This window comes from Tupaia chinensis, unplaced genomic scaffold, assembly GCF_000334495.1.
Source record: "Tupaia chinensis unplaced genomic scaffold, TupChi_1.0 Scaffold000271_1, whole genome shotgun sequence".
Lineage (NCBI taxonomy): Eukaryota > Metazoa > Chordata > Mammalia > Scandentia > Tupaiidae > Tupaia > Tupaia belangeri.
Window position 1 is genome coordinate 2,800,980 of NW_006159752.1, and position 21,037 is coordinate 2,822,016.

General features: G+C 45.3%; 1 protein-coding gene across 1 annotated transcript in view; it reads left to right on the forward strand.

Annotated features, from left to right (window-relative positions):
• Positions 1 to 21,037, forward strand: part of FGL1 (fibrinogen like 1) — a gene marked incomplete in the record, with an annotated part of 36,730 nt that overhangs the window by 4,241 nt on the left and 11,452 nt on the right. Inside the window, 4 exon segments of the mRNA XM_027772349.1 lie at positions 12,960 to 13,119; positions 13,857 to 13,954; positions 20,279 to 20,367; positions 20,540 to 20,727. Of these exon segments, the coding sequence (XP_027628150.1) occupies positions 12,960 to 13,119; positions 13,857 to 13,954; positions 20,279 to 20,367; positions 20,540 to 20,727 (535 nt within the window).

The following is a 21,037-nucleotide window of genomic DNA, read 5'->3' on the forward strand; positions in this document are numbered from 1 at the left end:
CCCATGGTTGACTACATGGGAGTCCAGCGACATAGCCATTACACTAACTGCTGGTCCCTCGATCCTTTACTCTTGATCCTTGGGGCCCAGTTGCCCATCCCCCCCTTAGTGATCAGAAGGAGGCTGGAGCCACTGGCCTATACTAATGGGGATGGGCATGGGGCGAGGCTGTAGAAAATGGGACGAAGAGGAGCCAGGACAGTTCAGGGAAAATGGGTGTGGGAAACAGAGATTGTCTGAAGAAGACTTGAGGCAAATAGGGCAGGAGGTGGGGGGGGGCAAGGTAGCAGGAATTGGTACCTAAGAAGAGAACAGCAGCGAAGATGAGGCACGATGGCGAGAGGAGCCTCAGGACAGCAAGCTAGCAGAAAGCAGTAAAGATTCCTTGAGGACAGCGATTCTCAGAAACAGCTGTCTGTTAAAATCACCTAGTCACTTTCTTTTTCTTTCTTTCTTTCTTTTTTTTTTTTTATTTTTTGCTATAGGGTGCATGCACTTGCCAGAAAGACAAAGAGACAGAGAGACAGAAAGTGAGAAATTAACCCCCCGGGGGGATGGCCACGCTGCAATCCCTTCTCCTCCATTCTCCCCTTGGGATCTTGGGCATGTATGCACAGGCACCCAGCGTGAGTTTAAGCCACCAGGTCCAGGCCTCGAACCACGGTCGACTACATGGGAGTCCAGCGACATAGCCATTACGCTAACTGCTGGTCCCACCTAGTCACTTTCTAAAATGCTGATGCCTATCAAGACCTGGAAAGGGTCTGACATTTCACTCCATTCTGGACTCTGGTGGAAGACATGGAGGGATAAGCTATCTCCATCTTCCAAGACTTTTCACTATACAAACATCCTTGAAAAACTAGTCTAGAACATAAGCTCTGCTTGTAATAGGTGCAGAAATGCAGTTGATCCACGGAGAACTGTCTACAAACAATGCCTAGGTCCCAGCTAAATGAGAATTCCTACAGGTTTGACATAAATCTGTGAGCCAGCCCTGTGGCCTGACAGTTAAGGGAGCCAGATCCCATATGACTGACTGACTGTAGTTTGAATCCCAGCCCTAGTGGTTTGGAAATGTGCAAGGTGCCATGTACATGCCCAAAATCCCAACCGGATGGAGGGAAAGGGGAGTGCAGAGTGAGCATGCCCCATTGCAGGGTGTCTCCCACCCACCACCCACCCTCGTCTTGTTCTCTCTCCCTGGCAATCATGCATACCCTCTGGTAGTTATACAAAATAATAATAATAAACAAGGAAATTGGAAGGAAGGAAAGAAGGGAAGAAAAGGAGAAAGGAAAAAAGAAAGAAAGAGAAAGGAAGGAAGGAGGAAGGAAGGAAGGAAGGAAGGAAGGAAGGAAGGAAGGAAGGAAGGAAGGAAAGAAAGAAAGAAAGAAAGAAAGAAAGAAAGAAAGAAAGAAAGAAAGAAGGAAAGGAAGGAAGGAAGAAAGAAGGAAAGGAAGGAAGGAAGGAAGGAAGGAAGGAAGGAAGGAAGGAAGGAAGGAAGGAAGAAAGGAAGGAAGGAGGGAAAAGAAAGAAGGAAGGAAGGAAGGAAGGAAGGAAGGAAGGAAAAGAAAGAAAAGGACTAGTGTTTTTGTTGTTGGGTGTGGATGAGATTGTTTGAAACTAGAACAAGTCAGACTTCTCATCAAGCTTCTTCCCCAGGCTGAGGTGCCAAGACTTCTTGGGATCATCTGTCGAAGGTCTGCCTTTTTAGGTAGGAGGCCGAGTCCAGAGGCAGATCTGCCAGGCGGTACCTTTCCTCCCGATGAGATGCGGGCCTGTTGTGAAATGGCTGGGTACCCGCTCTGCAGGCTTCTGCTCTTCCTCTCTGGAGACTGAAAAATGTCAGCAAGGCACAGACTGAAGGGCGAGACCTCATTGGGCTAATGGGGTCAATCATTGTGAATGATTTCCCAGGGTCGATTCCCAGAGACCAAGTCTGTGTCCCCTCCAAGTTCACGTGCTGAAGCCCGAACACCCAGGACCTCTGAGTGTGACCGCGTTTAGTGATGGCACTCCTAAAGAAATTATCAGGTTAAAATGAGGCCAGGAGGGCCAGCCCTAATCCAGTCAGACTGGTGACTGTAAAAGAAGAGGAAATCTGGACACAAAGAGCAATTTCAGGAATTGTGTTTCCAGAGGGAAAAGCACGTGAAGACGTGAAGAAAAGGCAGCTGGCTGCAACCCACGGAGAGGGGGGACCAGAAGACACCAAACTACTAACACAGTTCTTGGACTTTCAGGCTCCAGAACTGTGAGAAAAAGTTCCGTGGCATCTTGTTTCCCTAGCAAATGATACACTTTGTACTGCCATAGCTGTCAGCTTCTGGCCTTCGGTAAAGAGAAGTAGCTGGAAATATCGTTTAGTCAGAGCGCCCACGGGCTCAGGGCCTACTAGTGAGCACTGCTATTAGTTTACTAGAGAGTGTCTTAGACGTCTTTCTGAGAGACCTGCATTTTTTCCAGAACTTTTTTCCTTTCTTTCTTTTTTTAAAATTTTCCAGAAGGCATATGAACGTGCAGGAGAAAGACGGAGAGGCAGAAAGACAGATAAAGCGAGAAAGCACCTCCCTCAGGGCATGGTCACGCCACAGTCCTCTCTCCGTCTTTCCCTCATTCCAGAATTTTGGACATGCACACACATGTGCCCAGCACGTTTCAGAGGGGCAGGACCTGAGACTCAAACGTAGTCGTGCAGTCTGTCCTATGGGATCCACCTGCCTTAATTACAAGGCCATGAACTGCTCCCCCCCACTCACACCTTATTTAATGAAAGAGAGAGAGTCTAGGGAGGGAGAGAAAGAGAATCTTTTTTTTTAACAGGGTCTCACCATGTTACGATCCTCCCATCCCAGCCTCCCAGCTTAGCTAGGACCCCAGGCGTGTACCGCCGTGCCCTCCCTGTTTGGTGTGGGCTGGGCACAAACCCGGGGCTCCACGTGGCCTCTGCCACCTGCACACAGCCTTCTGCTGCTCCACCACAGTGGGACCAGTGCTTTCAGAACCCGAGGGAGCGGTGTCAGGGCTGAGCAGAAGGAGTAGAAGCAAGGGGGCTGACTGGTGGCACGAGGTGAAATGCAGCGCTCTGCTAAGCACACCCATGTGGGAAGGTGCAGATCCAAGACGCCCAAGCACCCCAGGCCCAAAGAAGCCCATGACCCAGGCTGGCTGAGATGTGGGAGCTGCACTACAGCATCCACACCCCATCAGGACCGTATTTCTGTTTCTCTCTTGCTCATAGAATACATAAATAAACTTAAAAAAAAAATAGAGTAGAAGTTAGCTGGTGGCATGGTGGTTTCGATGGCTGGATCTCACATGGCTGACTGTAGTTCAAGTCCTGGACCCAGTGGCTTGAAAAAAACACACCAGGCATGTGTGTGTATGTGCCCCCAAACCCCAAGAGAATGGAGGAGAAGGGATTGCAATATAGCATCTCCAGTGGGGGGGATACTTTCTCTCAGCCCCTCTCTTGCCCTGGCAAGTTCAGGTCCTACAGTAAATTTACCACATAAATAAATAAAGTAGTAGGGCCAAGAGCCGTGATTGCTATGGAAAGAAGTATTCTTGGGACCAGCAGATGGCGTAATGGTTACATTGCTGGACTCCCACATAGCTGATTGTGGTTCGAGTCCCAGACCTGGAGGCTTAAACTCACGCCAGGCGCTTGGGCGTATGTGCCCAATATCTTGAGAGGAGAATGGAGGAGAAGGGATTGTGGAATGGTCATCTCACCTGGGGGGTGATTTCTCGCTTTCTGTCTCTCTGGCGAGTGCATGCTCCCTATAGCAAAAATTTCTCTCAAAAAAGAAAGAAAGGAATGTTCTTGACAGAGCCACATAGGGTGTTTGCAATAAATTCCTTGGCAGTGAGGTAAGCATGTTAGTTTGCAGGTCTTGTGACGGAGGCTCCTCTACCGTGCTCTGGTGGCCACTCGTCTGCACAGGCAGTTCCAGTGTGAGTCTTACTCCCTAAGTCTGAGAGATACCTTGAACGTGTCACCTAGATCATGTAGCTTTATTTTTCTGTATTGTTCTCTTTCTTTCTTTCTTTCTTTCTTTCTTTCTTTCTTTCTCTTCTTTCTTTCTCTTTTTCTTTCTTTCTTTTCTTTTCTTTTCTTTTCTTTTTTTTTTTTTAAGATTTTTGCTATAGGGCATGTGCACTCACCAGAAAGACAGAGACAGAGAGACAGAAAGTAAGAAATCACCCCCCAGGGGGGATGGCCACGCCGCAATCCCTTCTCCTCCGTTCTCCTCTCGGGATCCTGGGCACGCACACACATACGCCTGGCATGAGTTTAAGCCACCAGGTCTGGAACTCGAACCACAGTCAACTACGTGGGAGTCCAGAGACATAGCCATTACGCCAACTGCTGATCCCAGAATGACTGTTCTAATGAGCTGAGCAAAAGAGGTTGGTTTTATAGGCAGAAAAGGGCTAAAGAAAGCAGACACTCGGGCCAGCTCCATGGCTGGGGGGGTTAGGAGAACCAGATCCCACATGGCTATGACGTGGTTTAAACCTCAGCCCCAAAGGCTTGAGAAACATGCCAGGCATGTGTGTGTGGGCATGATTGTCCACATTCCTGACAGGACGGAGACATGGAGGAGAAGGGTTTGTAGCGTGACCACCCCACTGGAGGTGCTTTCTTCCTTTCCTTCTCTCACTCTCTCTCTGCCTCTCTTTGCTGAACACAAGCATTCTCGTATACAAGATATGTAAGAATTCACTCATATAATTTTAAACAAAGATTTATTTATTTTATTTTATTTATTCATTCATTTATTTTAATTTGACCAGAGAGAGAGAGAGAGAGAGAGAAAGTGAGAACGCAAGCCACCAGGTCCAGGATTTGAACCGTGGTTGGCCATGTGGGAGTGTCCAGCTCCTTAGCCACCATGCCACCTGCTTGTCCCCCATTCATGTAATTTTTAAAAAAATAATAATTTATTTAACTATTTATTTATTTATTTTGATTTGCTATAGAGCACATGCACTCACCAGAGAGAGATGGGGAGAGAGAAAGAAAGTGAGAAAGCAAGCTACCAGTTCCAGGACTTGAACTGGTGTCGGCCATGTCCAATGCCCCAACCATCACACTGCCTGCTGGCCCCTCATGTAAAATGTTATGATTATGATGTGCTTAAGTTTTAAAAAAAGGACCAGCCTCATAGCCCGGTGGTTAAGGGAACTGAATCCTGCATGACAGACAAGGGTTTGAATCTCAGCCCCGGTGGCTTGAAAAATATGTTAAGTGTGTGTGCATACGTGCCTCAAATTCCAACAGTACGGAGAAATGGAGAAGGAATTGTGACTTGACCCCGCTGGAGGTGCTTTCTCCCTCTCTCCCTCTCTATTTCTGGCAAGTGCATATGCCCCCTGGCAATGATAATTAATGAATTAATATGAACCTATATGCTCTATAAAGTATAAACATTGTTCTCATGTACAAGTTACTGTATTATTACTAAAGTAGTTGTTTTCTAAATTCTAGTTCAGCTCATGGTAGAAAACACTTAATTACATACACCCTAGCAATTTGTGCAAACAATGCACAAGTCACATGATTTTTATACAATATGTAATTAAACTGTATCTTCTGTAAGCATTTGGGGGCTATTAAATTTCGAGTGAAAAGATTATGGTGCCAAATTCCCACTAATTGGTGACAGTCACAACAATCTGGCCTCGTAGCATCTGTTCCACCACCAAGACCCCTGGTTCCTGCATGTCCTTTTTTCTTTAGAATTTTTTTTTTAATTTAACTTTATTTATTCATGTATTTTAATTTGACCACAGAGGGACAGAGTGAGAGAGAGAGAGAAGTCAGAAAGTAACCCGCCAGGTCCAGGCCTCGAACTGTGGTCAGCTATGTGGGAAGTCCAGCATCCTTAACTACCACACCACCTGCCGGCCCCCCTGCATGTCCCTTCTGCAGGAGGCTCCAAGCTTCTTGTGAGTCTCCTGAGGCAGTATGTGCGGTGGTTGAAGTCTGTCTAGACGCTGAGCTTGGTTTCAAAGTCCAGCAGCCCATCTCACTAGCTGTGGCTTTTGGGCAAATTACTTTCTTTCTGTGTGTCTCACATTCCTCCCGGGTAGAATGGAAATGACAAGACTATCCGTTGGGCTAGCCAGTGTCCCGGTGGGTAAGGTAGCTGAGTCACACATGACTGGCTGCACACTTCTAGTCCTGGACCTGGCAACGTAGAAAACACTCGGGGTGTGTGTGCGTACCCCAAATCCCCAAAAGAGAACGAGAGGGGACTGTGATGTAACCAACTCTGCGTTGGGAGGGTGCTTTCTCACTGACTCTCTGTCTCTCTCTTTTTTCCCAATGAGAGCATGTGTCCTATATCAAATTAAAAAAAAAAAAAAAAAAAAGAGAGAAGAGATAAGACCAGCAGATGGCAGAATGATTAGGTAGCTGGACTCCTGCATGGCCGACTGCAGTTCTAGTCCTGGACCCAGAGGCCTGAAACTCACGCTAGGGGTGTGTCCATGCATTCCCACAATCCTGGGAGGAGAATGGAGGAGAAGGGATTTCATCATGACCATTCCCCCGGGGAACGATTTCTCACTTTCTGTTTCTCTGGTGAGCACACGTGCCCTATAGCAAAAAAAGCTCTCTCTAAAAAAAAGAAAGAAAAGAAGAGGAATACTTGCCTTTTTGTTGTAAGAGTTAAATGAGCTAATATGTTAATATTTGACAGCATTCGTGTTATGTTTTTGAGACACACTCAATCAGGGGCAGCTGTGTTGGGACAGGATCGGAACTTTGGACCCTAGTTTTGGAGGAGGGAGACCAGTACTTCACCCTGCAGGATGACTTCATTCTCCAAAGGTCCGGCTTCCTTTATCCTCTTAGTTTTCTTCTTACACTGCCCGGGGACGAGGGTTGCAGAGGCAGGGCCTGTTCTGGAAGGTCGGAGCGTGCTCTGGGGAATGGCAGCTTACCTCTGTTGTGGGCCTTTTCTGAGTTTAGAGTGCAGGCGGAGGTGCTGTGATCAGATAGCACTCTGAGACACTCCTACATGGAAGGTTCGCAGCTCAGGTCCCGAGACCTCCCTGAGAATGCCCGCACGTGTGTGCTTGTGGTCCACGCTGGAGGAGGCGGGAGGTGATTATGGCACCAGGACCCTGCTAGGGGCCTCTCTTGCTGTCTCTCCTGTTCATGGAAGAAATAAACTAAACAAATCAAGAGTAGGGGTTACTTAGTAGCTTTGGCCGTCAGCTTTGAGCCTCCGTCACCATTCTGAGACGACAGGCAAAAACCCATCTGGCAAGCTGTCATGTCACTTCATGAAGTTCAAACACGCAGCCCCCCAGCATGGCCCGCTTTCTGCTTCTGCGTGATCAGAGAGACCATTCACATCACCCAGTTTAGCAGTGTTTGTCAGACAGGCAGGAAGCCCTGACCTCTACCATTGTGTAAGTATCAAAAAATCCTTATTTTTTTAAAAAACTCCCATGAACACAGAGTTCCTCTAACCCTGCCCTTCTATTCTCCAGGGTGTAGAGTGGGTGGAAACTCTTTGGAGTCATAGTTTTAAATATCTGCCTGATACTTTAGCTCCCGTTGCTCCGACTCTCGCCTACCGCAGTGTGAGTCGTGCTTCCCAAGCCAGGCTCCTGCACGCCTTTGGCTAGAAGCAGTCGAACTACTGTGCTTTTATGCTTGTTTGATCTTTATTTGTTGTTGTTTGATCTTTATTTGTTTTACTGTTGTTGTCGTCTGCAGTGCAGTTTTCTAGTTGAAAGCTTTCCTCTGAATCTTAAGTTGTGTTTGGCATTTTCCGCTGGGGGGGGTGGATTTTCAAAACAAATAAAACAAAACTTGCAGTTGGCTTAAAATGAAAACAGACAATGTTGGCTGAAACAAAGTTTTCCAGAAGAAAATGTTATGGTTAATCGTTTCCATGTCTGGCTGGAAAATAGCTTGAAGCCTCTGAGTCTTTACCACTCAGCTCTTTTATGGACATTAAATGTAAACAAAGAGCTTTCTTTGTAACAGGGTTAAAATCTGCTTTCTCTAAAGAAAGTGTGATACTATACCGTCCACAAGATGTAAGCTTTTTAACAACATTAGGCTCAATTTTAGGACGTAATTTTCTCATTATTTTTCTTCTTGTTTAATTACCAAAATGAGATTTTTAAAAAAATATCACCCAGCAAGTTCCGCTCATGGTTCTGAATCTCCAAAAGAAATATATGAACAAAGCCTTCATCATACTAAGATGAACATCTCACCAGAGCAGTAGCCTGTGATTGGTTCCAAACTTGGGAGGGCTTTATAAAGTAACAAAGATTCTTCATTTTCTCTTCTGATTCCTATGGCCTAGTCACCCTATTTAATATACAAAATATTGTATCTGTAATGAGGCCAAAAAAAAAAAAGTTGTATAATTGGGCATCAGCACAGTGAAAACAGGGGCCAAGTGGAGAAGCAGTAGTGACATAGCCAGGCCCACGTGGTGAGGTGCTGAGTTTGCACCCAGGGACCTCCCTGTGCACACCAAGCATGCACATTACCCAGGCTGACAGACTGGGGTGGACTGGGACTTGAGAACCCGCTTGAGGGTACACTGTTACTCTTTATTTATTTATTTATTTATTTTAACTCTATCTCTTTTTCATAAAATAAATTTAAAAACTTTTTAAACATTTAAATGAAAATATGGAGGACCAGCAGTTAGCATAATGGCTATGTCACTGGACTCCCATGTAATCAACCGCGGTTCGAATCCCGGACCCGGTGGCTTAAAACTCATGCCGGGCACATATGCGTGCGTGCCCAAGATCCCAAGAGGAGAATGAAGAAGAAGGGATTGCAGCGTGGCCATTCCCCCTGGGAGGTGATTTCTCGCTTTCTGTCTCTTTGTCTCTCTCTGTCTGTCTGGCGAGTGCACGTGCCCTATAGCAAAAACCTCTCCCAAAAAAAATTTTTTTAAATGAAAATAAAGAAAGAATTTAAAATATGTTGGGGTCAGCAAGTAGAGTAATGGTTAAGGCACTGACATGGGCAACCATAGTTCAAGTCCCAGATTGGAATGCTTGAAACTCATGCCAGGCACGGGTATGTACATGCCCCCAAACCCGAGAGGAGAATGGAGGAGAAGGGATTGTGGCATGGCATCCCCTCTGGGGGGTGATTTCTCACTTTCCCTCTGTCTTTCTCTCTGTGCCTCTCTCTCTCTCTTGCAAGTACACACACCCTATAGCAAAAATCTCTTTAAAAAAAAGAATTGACTTATCTAATCAAGAAGGTAAAATACTTTTTAACCTTTTTAATTAAATTAAATTATGATTATTGTTATTATTATTATTAAATTTGCTATAGGGCACATGTGCTCACCAGAGAGAGAGAGAGCGGCTGGGCTGAAATTCAAACTGTGGTGCACTGTATGGGATCCGGCTTCATTAACAAATAGGCTATAGGGCCAGCCCCTTTTTTTTCTTTTCAAAGAGGAGAGAAAGATTCTTGACATGGTCTTGTCATGTCCCTGTCCTGCCCCAGGGCCCAGCTGGCTAGGTTTATAGGCTTGTCCCGCCAAGCCCAGCCATGTAGAGTGGGCTAGGAACTAACCCTGAGCCTCCATGTGACCTAGGTTTCTGTGTAACAGTGTCTTGTCAGTGCATGCCCTGGGACTGAGCTGAGAAAACGATATTTTAAAAAAGGAAATTAACAAAATGTTAATGAAAAGGGTAAAATGTGAATGTTAGCAATGTTAAATTATAGTACTTTTATTCAAATGTTGTGGCTAGGTATTCTTTTTTTTTAAAGAATAACTTAATTCAGGACCAACAGTTGGTGTAATTATGTCACTGGACTCGCATGTAGTCGACTGTGGTTCAAGTCCCGGACCCAGTGGCTTCAACTCACGCCGGGCGTATGTGCGTGCATGCCCAAGATCCCGAGAGGAGAATGGGGAAGAAGGGATTGCGGCGAGGCCATCCCCCCTGGGGGGTGATTTCTTGCTTTCTGTCTCTCTGTCTCTCTCTCTTTCTGGTAAGTGCACGTGTCCTATAGTGAAAATCTCTTTAAAAAAAAGCCTTAATTTTATTTAATATTATTATTTTTAAAAATTTGCCTATAGAATGCATGCACTCATGAGAGAGGCAGAAAGAGAGAGAATGAGAGAAAGTGAGAAAGCAAGCCACTAGGTCCAGGATTCGAACCACAGTCACATGACCACAGTCACATCCAATGCCTTAACCACTGCCCCATCTGCTGGCTCTGTGGCTGGGTGTTCTTGAGGGTCTTTATTTTGGCCACATCTTCAATCATTCTAAAACCGTCCTGGGTATCTAACAATGAAGTCCATATTTGCCATGTGCTCTAAGTTCATGAAGATCACTGTCGATTAGACCCAATGTTTATCAATTTATCTTATTCTGAAAACTGGCTAAAGAATAGATATTGGGGCCAGGAGGTAATAAAAGAGTAATGCAACTGGGCCCAGTGGGAAAGGTCCTAGGTTTGTGTTCAGGGACCTCTCTGAGTACGCTGTGATCTGGCCCTACAGAGACTGGGGAGGTTACAGGGTGAACACCCTGATGGCGGTGCTTCTCTCAGTCCTGTCCCTTTCTCCTTCTCCCCTCATAGAAGAAGTAAATAAACTTTTGAAAAAAGAAACAGAGGGTCTGTGGCTGGTGTGGTGGATAAGGCACTGGATTCCCAAATGGCCAACAATTGTTCAAGTCCCAGACCCAGTGGTTTGAAAATCATGCTGGGTGCATGTGCATGTGTGTCCAAAATCCCAGAAGGAAAATGGAGAAGGGACTGAGGAGTGACCATCCCCCCTTGGGGATGATTTCTCCCTTTCTCTTTCTTTGCTTTTCTCTCTCTTCTCACAAACTCTATGCCAAAAATCTTAAGAAAGAAAAAGAAGGGAAGAAAGAGAAAGAAAGGAAGAAAGGAAGGAAGGAAGGAAGGAAGGAAGGAAGGAAGGAAGGAAGAAGGGAAGCAAAGAAAAACAAAAAGGAAAGTAAAAAGAAACATATACTTTTGGTGACACACTGGTAGATAAGTTTGCTTCAAAGGTGAAAGAAACACTGCCACAAAGAAGAATTCAAGGATGGTGGGACCAGCAGATGGCGTAATGGTTATGCATGGTTACATGTGTTACACGGCCTGTTGTACCCCGGTCGCGAAATTCCCGAGAGACCCCAAGGAGTCGGTTCCGATGTAAACACACGAGGGTCGCTTTTATTCAGGCTCAAGCCAGGACTCCCAGTCTTACCGGCACAGAGGGTAAGAGTTGAGAGCCCCGCATATTAGTTGGGCTGGGTTTTTATGTGGCTGTTGGGGGGAAGGTCGAGGGGTGCTGAGGAATGCACTCGGGCGGCTACACATTGGCTGTAGATTACAGGGAGTGCAGCTGTCTCTGGCATCTCCTTTGATTCTCTCATTGGTCAGTCCTGGTGGGGTGATGGTCTCATGACTTTTCCTACGTGACCTGACCGGCTCGCCCCCTTGAAATGGCGCTGATTCTCAGCAAGGGGGGGTTAACAAAATGGAGGCACCCCGAAAGAAATGAAGTCACTCTGGCCCTTCAGGCCCACTGCAGTTTGAGTCCCAGACCCAGCAGCATTGAAATTAATGCTGGTCAGGGACCAGCAGTTAGCATAATGGCTATGTCGCTGGACTCCCACATAGTCGACCGCGGTTCGAGTCCCGGACCCAGTGGCTTAAACTCATGCTGGGCGCGTGTGCGTGCATGCATGCCCAAGATCCCGAGAGGATAATGGAGGAGAAGGGATTGCAGCGTGGCCATCCCCCCTGGGGGGTGATTTCTCGCTTTCTATCTCTCTGTCTCTGTTTGTTGCCCTATAGCAAAAAATCCTCTCCAAAAAAAAAAAAAAAGAAATTAATGCTGGGCGCTTGTGCGTGCATGCCCGAAATCCTGAGAGAATGGAGGAGAAAGACTAGGGCGTGGCCATCCCTCTTGGGGGATGATTTCTCGCTTTCTGTCTCTGTCTCTCTGGCCAGTGCACATGTCCTATGAGAAAAGTCTCTCTCTAAAAAAAATAAATAAAAAATTCAAGGATAAAAGGAATAGTAGAAGCTTGCAGTTCTTAGCAAAAACATCTAACAGAATGTGTGTTGTTGGAAATTTTAGTGGGTTAGGAAAAACATTTGGTGAGACTAGAAGATTATAAGAATCTGACAAGATTACATTTGGGGTTCATTTCCAGATGTTCAAAGTGATTTATAATCCTGTAAGTCAATATAGCTTGTATTAAATGATTTGGTTAGTGTTATATTTCTACTTTTAATTTCTAGCTTCATAGGAGTGTTAAGCGTGACTAGTCTGCCTCATAAAACTGTAAGTTCCACTTACATATGCTGTAATTAATCACACATAACTTGGTTTTCAAAATGGTTTTCCACAAAAATAAGAAATGAGAAACCAAACTGCTATTTCACTCTTTTTTTAAAATTTTATTTCCAGGATCATATCCAGGAGTCAGTTTGCAATTAATACTAAGAAAGAAAAAAATGACTTTCCAGGACCAGCAGTTAGCATAATGGCTATGTCACCGGACTCTCACGTAGTCGACTGCGTTTCAAGTCCCGGACCCGGTGGCTTAAACTCACGCCAGGCACATGTGCATGTGTGCCCAAGATCCCGAGAGGAGAATGGAGGAGAAGGGATTGCGCCGAGGCCAACCCCCCTGGGGGGTGATTTCTTGCTTTCTGTCTCCCTCTCTGTCTTTCTGGTGAACACACATGCCCTGTAGCAAACAAACAAACAAACAAACAAACAAAAACAAACAAAAAAACAGAGAAAATATGACTTTCCTAACACTCACTGGAAGATGTACAAGATGCGATTTTTAAAAGCTGATTTCGACACCATGTGTTTGTCAATCAAGTAATCCCATTCAGAGGCTCCCTTAAAAAAAAAAAAGGAAAAGCACGTAACCGACCTTCTGTGACTTCTTTTCGCAAACAGATTGCTCGGAGATTTTTAACGATGGGTACAAGCGCAGTGGATTTTACAAAATCAGGCCTCTCCAGGGCCAGGCGGAGTTCCCTGTGTACTGTGACATGTCTGATGGAGGAGGATGGACTGTAATCCAGAGACGATCTGATGGCAGCGAGAACTTTAACAGGTGTGCCAGTTACAACATGGGATTTACTGGGTTATTTAATGACTGAGGTCTATCACAAGTTAAATCTTTTTGTCGCATCCTGAGGTCTATTCATTCCAATTTCACTCTAAATAGAAATACTAAACGTAGCCCAGCCCAAGGGAAGGGGCTCCAGGTTTGCACCTGGGTCTGCCTCAGCATGTTGGGACTGCCCATGTCCACACTCGTGACTCTGGCTGGCTGCAGGGCTGGGAGACGCACACGGCGTGGGAACTGTGTCGAAGTGACTCACTCTCTCTCTCTCTCTCTCTCTCTGTCAAGTAAATAAGGAAATCATGTTTTTAAGAAACAACACTGGGGGGCAAGCAGATGGCATAATGGTTACATCTCTGGGCTTCCACATGGCCAAACACAGTTCAAGTCCTAGACCCAGTGACTTGAAACTCACACTGAGTATGTGTCCTTGTGTGCCCCAAATCCTGAGAGTAGAATGGAGAGGGGATCATGGTGTGGTCATCCCCTCCGGGAGGGGATTGCTCGCTTTCTGTCTCTCCATCTTTCTCTGTCTCTTTGGCGAGTGCATGGGCCCTATAACAAAAATCTCTTTCTCTCTCTTTTTAGAGAGAGAAAGAGCGAATACTAAACATGGATTTCTAATCAAGAAAATCAGATGGGGGGATCAGAGGCTATTGGGCAACTTGGCAATGCATATGTACATTTGTATTTTGCTAAAATCAGCTTTTGTTTTAAATTTTTAGAGACTGGAAGGACTATGAAAATGGCTTTGGAAATTTTGTCAAAAAAAATGGTGAATATTTACTGGGTAATAAAAATCTTCACTTATTGACCACACAAGGTAAGGTTTGTCTGATGCCAAATTCATTTGGAAAAAAAAAAATTGAATTTTTTTTTTTTTTTACTAAAATCATAGGCAATGAAACTAATTCAATAGCCAATTTGCAGATAGTAATAGTAACTTTCAGGTAATCATTTCTATGGTAAAATGTGGTTGCTTTAAATTAGGAGTAGAGGGGAAAAAACTAGAACTGGGTTGGGGGGAATCATTTTCTCATACATATATTCTATTTCTATAATACGTATTATTATAATCGTTCTTGTTTAATGCCTTGAGGGCCTGAAGAGTGTGTGTGTGTGTGTGTGTGTGTGTGTGTGTGTGTGTCAGTTACCTATTGCCATGATAATGCTGTGTAACAAGCCTCCTCAATACAATGATCGCTGAGCCAACCCCACGGCTGCGCAGTCGAGCACAGTGCATCAGGAGTCCGACCCCACGTGGCTGATCGTGGTTGACATCCCAGCCCCAGTGGCTTGGAGAACATGCTCGGTATGTGTGCGCACTCAAAATCCTGACAGGGTGGAGAAGTAGAGAAAATGGAGGAGCAGTGTGACCACATGCCATTGGGAGCTGCTTTCTCTCTCTGTCTCTCTCCTGAGTACCCTCTGACAAAGAATAAAAAACAAAAAACTTATTTCTCCTGAGCTGGCTGGGTGTGTGGTGTGCTGATTTGCGCTGGGCTCTGCTGATCTTGCTGGGCTCGGTCAAGGGTCTACAACCAACTTCTGACTGGAGCTGGTTTGGCTTCAGATGGACGACGTCAGCTCTGCTCTGTAGGGTCCCAACTATCTTCCAACTAGTTAAGCCTAGACTTGTGCTTGGACTAGAGGCAGAGTTTTAATAGAGGGAGGATACATATATGTTTCTTGAGACCCAGGTCAAACTGGTACACAGTCATTTTTCTTCCGTTGCTAAAAGCAAGTCAGAAGACCAGCTCAGACTGAAGTGGAAAGAAAATAGATAATAGGACTAGTTATGGAGTTCCATTGCAAAAGGGAAAAGTGGAAAATTGGGAAGTTGGGGCTGCTTTTGCAATTAAATACCAAAATATATAAAATGCCTTTTTTTGGGGGGGGCGGAGAGGTTTTTGCTATAGGGCACGTACGCTCGCCAGACAGACAAAGAGAGACAGAGAAATAGAAAGAGAGAAATCACCCCCCAGGGGAGATGGCCACGCTGCAATCCCTTCTCCTCCATTCTCCTCTTGGGATCTTGGGCACGCACGCACATGTGTCTGGTGTGAGTTTAAGCCACCGGGTTTGGGACACAAACCGTGGTCAACTACATGGGAGTCCAGCGACATTGCCATTACGCTAACTGCTGGTCCCTAAAATGCCTTTTTTTCTACATCCTCATCTTTTTAAAAAAATTATATTCATTATTCATTTTCTTCATGAGAAAGAAAGAGAGATGGAGACATAGACAAGGGTAAAGACAGAGAGAGAGAGAGAGAGAGCACCCCCAAGGGGGCCTTTCTACCATGACCCACCCCCAGTCTCAGCCTGCCTGGGTCGCAGGCACCTGCACGTGGCCTGCGATGTCAGAGAGGATCCAGAGCACGAACCTGGGACCCTTGCCATGTGGGTCCAGTTGCATTACCATGCCACCACCTGATGTTGTCCTCCCATTACATATATATATATATATATATATGTAATTTGTTAGACTTAATAATTAGCTGTCATTTTACCTTTTTGAGTTTTGGATCACTTGCGAAGCAAGACAGTAGTTGGAGAACTATAATACCACCCTTCTTATTGGTACAGGTAAGGTTCGGGTATCGGGGGCTCGAACCGCGGTCGACTACATGGGAGTCCAGCGACATAGCCATTATGCTAACTGCTGGTCCCCTCCAATCTTACATTTCAAAAAATGGTCAGAGACACAGCAAAGTTGTGGGACCAGCAGATGGCATAATGTTATGTCACTGGACTCCCACATGGCTTACCAGTTTGAGTCCCAGGCCAGGAGGCTTTAAACTCACGTTGGGCATGTGTGCATACATGCCCAAAATTCCGAGAGGAGAGTGGAGGAAAAGGGATCGTGGCATGGATATCCCCCCTGGGGGTGATTTCTTACTTTCTATCTCTTTGCCTCTCCAGTGAGTGCACATACTCTATAGCAAAAATATCTTTGAAAAAATAATAATAATAAAGAAGACACAGCAAAGGTGAAAGAAGCTTCATCCTACCACTGAGATTCTACATTAACGTCTTACTAGGCTTGTTTTACCATGTATCTACCCATAGACCCGTTGCTCTATTCATCCACCAATCTATCTTTTTTTTTTAGGAGGTTTTTGCCTTAGGGCATGTGCGAGCTCACTGGGGGGAGAGGGACAGAGACAGAGACAGTGAAAGGGAAAGGAAAAGTGAGAAATCACCCTCTTGGGGGATGACCATGCAGCAATCCTTTCTTTGTTCTCCTCCTGGGATCTTGGGTACACATACACATGCACCCAGTGTGAATTTCAAGCCACTGAGTCCAAGACTCAAACTGTGGTTGGCCATGTGGGAGTCCAGCAACATGACCACTGTGACATCTGCTGGTCCCCCATCTTTTAAAATATACATTTCAAGACAAGGTACAGGCACCTGTACGATTTCCCCTGTATGCGTCCACACACATCTTTAATGAGAAGTCAGTGTTGGTCTAAACTATCATTAGTGTAATAACATATTTCCCAAGCCTCTACTCCTCGTGTTCTTTTATCTTATGTCATTTTATTTTCTTCATTGCCTTCCTTGCTTTAGCTGTAGCCTGTGATTTTAGTCAGTTCTACCCAGATCTGATCCTGAAGTTTCATAAAAGGCAATTTATTGCCCATGAAAACATGCCAAATCACACGGGCAATGCAGTGGATATGAGAGTAAGGCTATATTTGTTTTATCCAAGGTCAGGAAAGCTCTTGGCATTTTAATATTTATTATGGTCAGAAGGAGTATTAGTATAAGGGGTTTGGAGACGCCGAATACTAGCTGGAATCCCAGATCCTGACAGGCTGGAGAAATGGAGACGTGATTGCTGCAAGACCAGACCCACTGAGGTGCTACTTTCTCTACCGCTTTCTCTGTCAGTTTCCTTCCTATATTATAAATTATATTTAATTATCGACTGAAGCAATGTTTAGGTGGTTACCTAGAAGCAAGGCCTGACTCTGGCTCTCCTTTAACACAGTGTCTCTCAGCTGCCTTAGCCTGTCTTCTGCCTTGTCTCCTTCACAACCTCGGCTCCCATGGCCTTCACTGCCTGTAGGAGCCCCATGAGGTGATGGGTCAGTGGCACCAAAATAAAGACCAGCAGGAGCCCACTCCCGTCCTAAACCTGTCCTAGTGATAAGGAGTCTAGAATTCCCTGCCCAACAGCTTCCGCTTGCTTTCGGGACCCCAAAAAGCCTTCTCCTTGCCTGTCCTCTTGCGTGCACCCTGAGCCTGAGGGGAGACTAAGGAATGACATTCTTTTTAAAGTTTCTTTCTCCTTTGAGCATGTGCATACTCACAGCGAAGAGAAAAAGTGAGAGAGACGAGGCACTCCCAGCAGGGTCTGTTGTTGTTAAAGACAGCCTTGCCCAGGCTGGTCTTGCTCTGTTGACCCTCCTGCCTCAGGCTCCTGAGTAGCTAGGATTGTGGGTGCAAACCTCTGCATCCGGCTCCCAGCAAGGTCTCCACACCACAATCCACCCCCAGCCTCAGCCAGCCCCAGATTCTGGGTCCATGGGGGGCCAGCCTGCTCCCGATGTAAATCTGAACCTTTTCATGTAGATTGGCCTCACAGAGCACTGCAGTACCGCCCGTCGCTGTCTGACCTCTAGAAACTACTGTATCTTTTTTGTGAAGGTGGACTTCAGAGTCTCTGACTCTTCGGAGTTTCAAGCCAGAACAGGGAGACCCAGGGAAACACCGACCGTGGGCCCCACTCCCTCACCTGGTCTATAGTGGCCTCCCTTTACTTCCCATCACGCACAATAACGGACCTTGCACACACTTGTGGTCTCCTCGGGCTGCACATGTGCTTGGCCTGTTTTTCAAGCCGCAGTGGGGTGGGGGGGGCACAGTTTCAAACCGTGTGGTTGGCTATGTGAGAGCTGGCTCCCTCGACCACTAGGCTGAGGGGCTGGCCCTAAAGCATTGTTATTGTTTTATTTTTAATTTGCTATAGAGCGCTTGCTGGAGAGAGAGCTAGGAAAAGGGAGAAAGCAAACTGCAGTAGGAATGGCCATGCCACTGTCCCTTCCCCTCCATTTCTCCCTCATTTCAAGATTGTGGGCAAGCACGCACACATACACACGCAGTGTATTTTTCAAAGCCACTGGGTCCAGGACAACCTCGCTGCTGACTGACCGCTAAAGTGTTCCTAAATTGCTTTTACATTCAGATATCAACTCTTTAAAAAGACTTGTTGACTCAGAGTTACTGATGTTCGTGTATGTTCCGATAATCCTCATCACCCGGGCTATCGGGAAGGCTGGGTGCACAGCGTTTCTTGAGAATGTATCTCTATTGTCGATGCTGGGACCATGTTGAGCTTACCATCTGGTAGTACCAAGGCAGGTCTCCAGATAACAGCCGGGATTTGTGCTTCTTTCTCACACGGCCCTTAAAGAGTTTGTTAGCTTATCTAGCTGTTGTCATTTTGGTTTGGTTTTGTTTTTAGAAAGTTTTCACTATAGGGTGTATGTCCTTGCTAGAGAGGCAGAGAGACAGAAAGCACATTGCAGTCCCTTTTCCTCCTTTCTCCCTTTGGGATTTTGGGCATGGACACACACATGCCCGGCGTGTGTGTGTTTTACACTGCCAGTCCAAGACTTGAACCATGGTCGACTACATGGGAATCCCACAACGTAACCATTATGCCATCTGCTGGTCCCCATTATTATTTTTTTTAACATTCTTATCAAAATTAAAAGAAGCTGGGACCAGCAGATGGCGTAGTGGTTACATCACTGGACTCCCACGTAGTTGACCACGTTTTGAGTCCCAGACCTGGTGGCTTAAAACTCGTGGCTCATGTGTGTACATGTCCAAAATCCCGAGAAGAGAATAGAGGAGAAGGGATTGCAGCGTGGCCATCCTCACTGGGAGGGAGATTTCTCACTTTCTGTCTCTCTCTCTCTCTCTCTCTGTCTCTCTGGCAAGCGCACATGCCCTATAGCAAAAATCTCTCTCTAAAAAAAAAAAGTGGCTAAGGGAGCTAGATCCTACAAGACCAACTGCAGTTTGATTACAGTCCCCAGTGGTTTGAAACGTGTGTGCACGCCTCACATTCTAACAGAACGAAGAGGTGGAGGAGAAGGAATCATGTCATGACCTTGCCCCACCGGGGTGCTTTCTCCTTCTCTTTCTCTCTCTGTTTCTCCGCTTAGCTCTTGCAAGCGCATATACTCTCTGGCAAATAAAAATAATTTTAAAAAGTAAAATAAAATAATTTAAAAAGAAAATATTCTTCTCATTTGTTTTTGGCCAGAGTGCATATGTATTGGCCAGGTTCTGAGACAGGTAAGGGTAGTAGGTTTCATTCCCCTCTGGGCTTTTCTGTTCTTCTGAGCCAAGGGTATATTGTGGGGGAGTCTGACTAAGAGTACAGTGGGCATGCACGCCTACACAGTTGGCACATTTTTTGTTTGTTTTTGTTTGTTTTTGTTTTTTAACAAGCCAACAAGTCTGGGACTCAAACTGCACAGTCAGTCATTCGGGATCCAGCTCCCTGAACCACCAGACCACAGGCTGTCCTCAGCTTCTTAAAACTTTTATCCTTTCATTATTAGATGTCTTTATTTATTTATTTTTTTTTTAGGTTTTTGCCATAAGGCAAGTGCACTCACCAGAAAGTCAGAGAGAGTGATAGAGAGAGAAAGTGAGAAATCATCCCAGGGGGACCACTCCCCTCTTGAGGTTTTGGGCATGCACGCACACATGCCCAATAAGAGTTTCAAGCCACCAGCTCCAAGACTTGAACAGTAGTCAGCCACGTGGCAGTCCAGCGCCTTAACCACCATGCCACCTGCTGACCCTCATTATTAGATTTCTTAATCTATTAGCTACATAGTGATTTATTTTCTGTTTTTCTTTACTAAGTGAATTGCACTAGGCTTTACCTATAATCAAGCTTTCTTCCTTTAACATTGTTTCCCTATTTTTTTCTCAGTCGAATATACAATACAATGTCTCTGTTGTAAATATAACTGAGTCACTTTTTGTTCTTTAAAAACTGACTCTTGGCAGAAGGGATGGTAAAAGTGGAAGACTTGGGAGCTGTTTCTAAACCTCTATTGTCAATGTCGCATCGCGCATTTCTAAAAAATGATCATTTCTTGTTGTTTTTCAGGGAACTATACGTTAAAAATCGAGCTCACAGATTTTGAAAGAAATAGCCGTTATGCACAATATAAAAATTTTAAAGTTGGAGATGAAAAGGTACTAACATTTTGAAATAACTAACACTACGAATTAATACTTACACCAGACTAGAGTACCCCGACGTCAGTGGAAATGAAAATGCACAACACAACCTGTTCTCTTGTTTGTTGACTAAATATATTTGTTAAATTATAAATAGTGATGGTAGGATTTGTTTCTTTTCTTTTAGAATTCTTATGAGTTGAATATTGGGGAATATTCTGGAACAGCTGGAGACTCCCTGGCAGGGAATTTCCATCCTGAGGTGCAGTGGTGGGCGAGTCACCAGAGAATGAAATTCAGCACGTGGGACAGAGACAGCGACAACTACGAAGGGAACTGTGCCCGAGAGGACCAGTCTGGCTGGTGGTTTAACAGGTCTGGCATTTCACAAGCTAGCTGGGATGGCAGCGATGGTATCTCACTGGTGGGCCATAATTATAGTTCGTGAAGTAATGTGGGTCTTCTGGGTAATACTGGTTTTATTAAGTAAGCATCCTTATTAGAATTCTTTCCCAGTGAAGTATGTTTGAGGGTTTGATCACTGTGCATTAGTGAAGCTTAACAGATATGCCATAGAAATGAATCGAATTACTACCTTTACAAAGAATGTCTGGAGAATGCATTGTGAATAAGAGAAGCATCGAAGGCCACAGCTTGACACACAAAAAGCATATATTATATATAT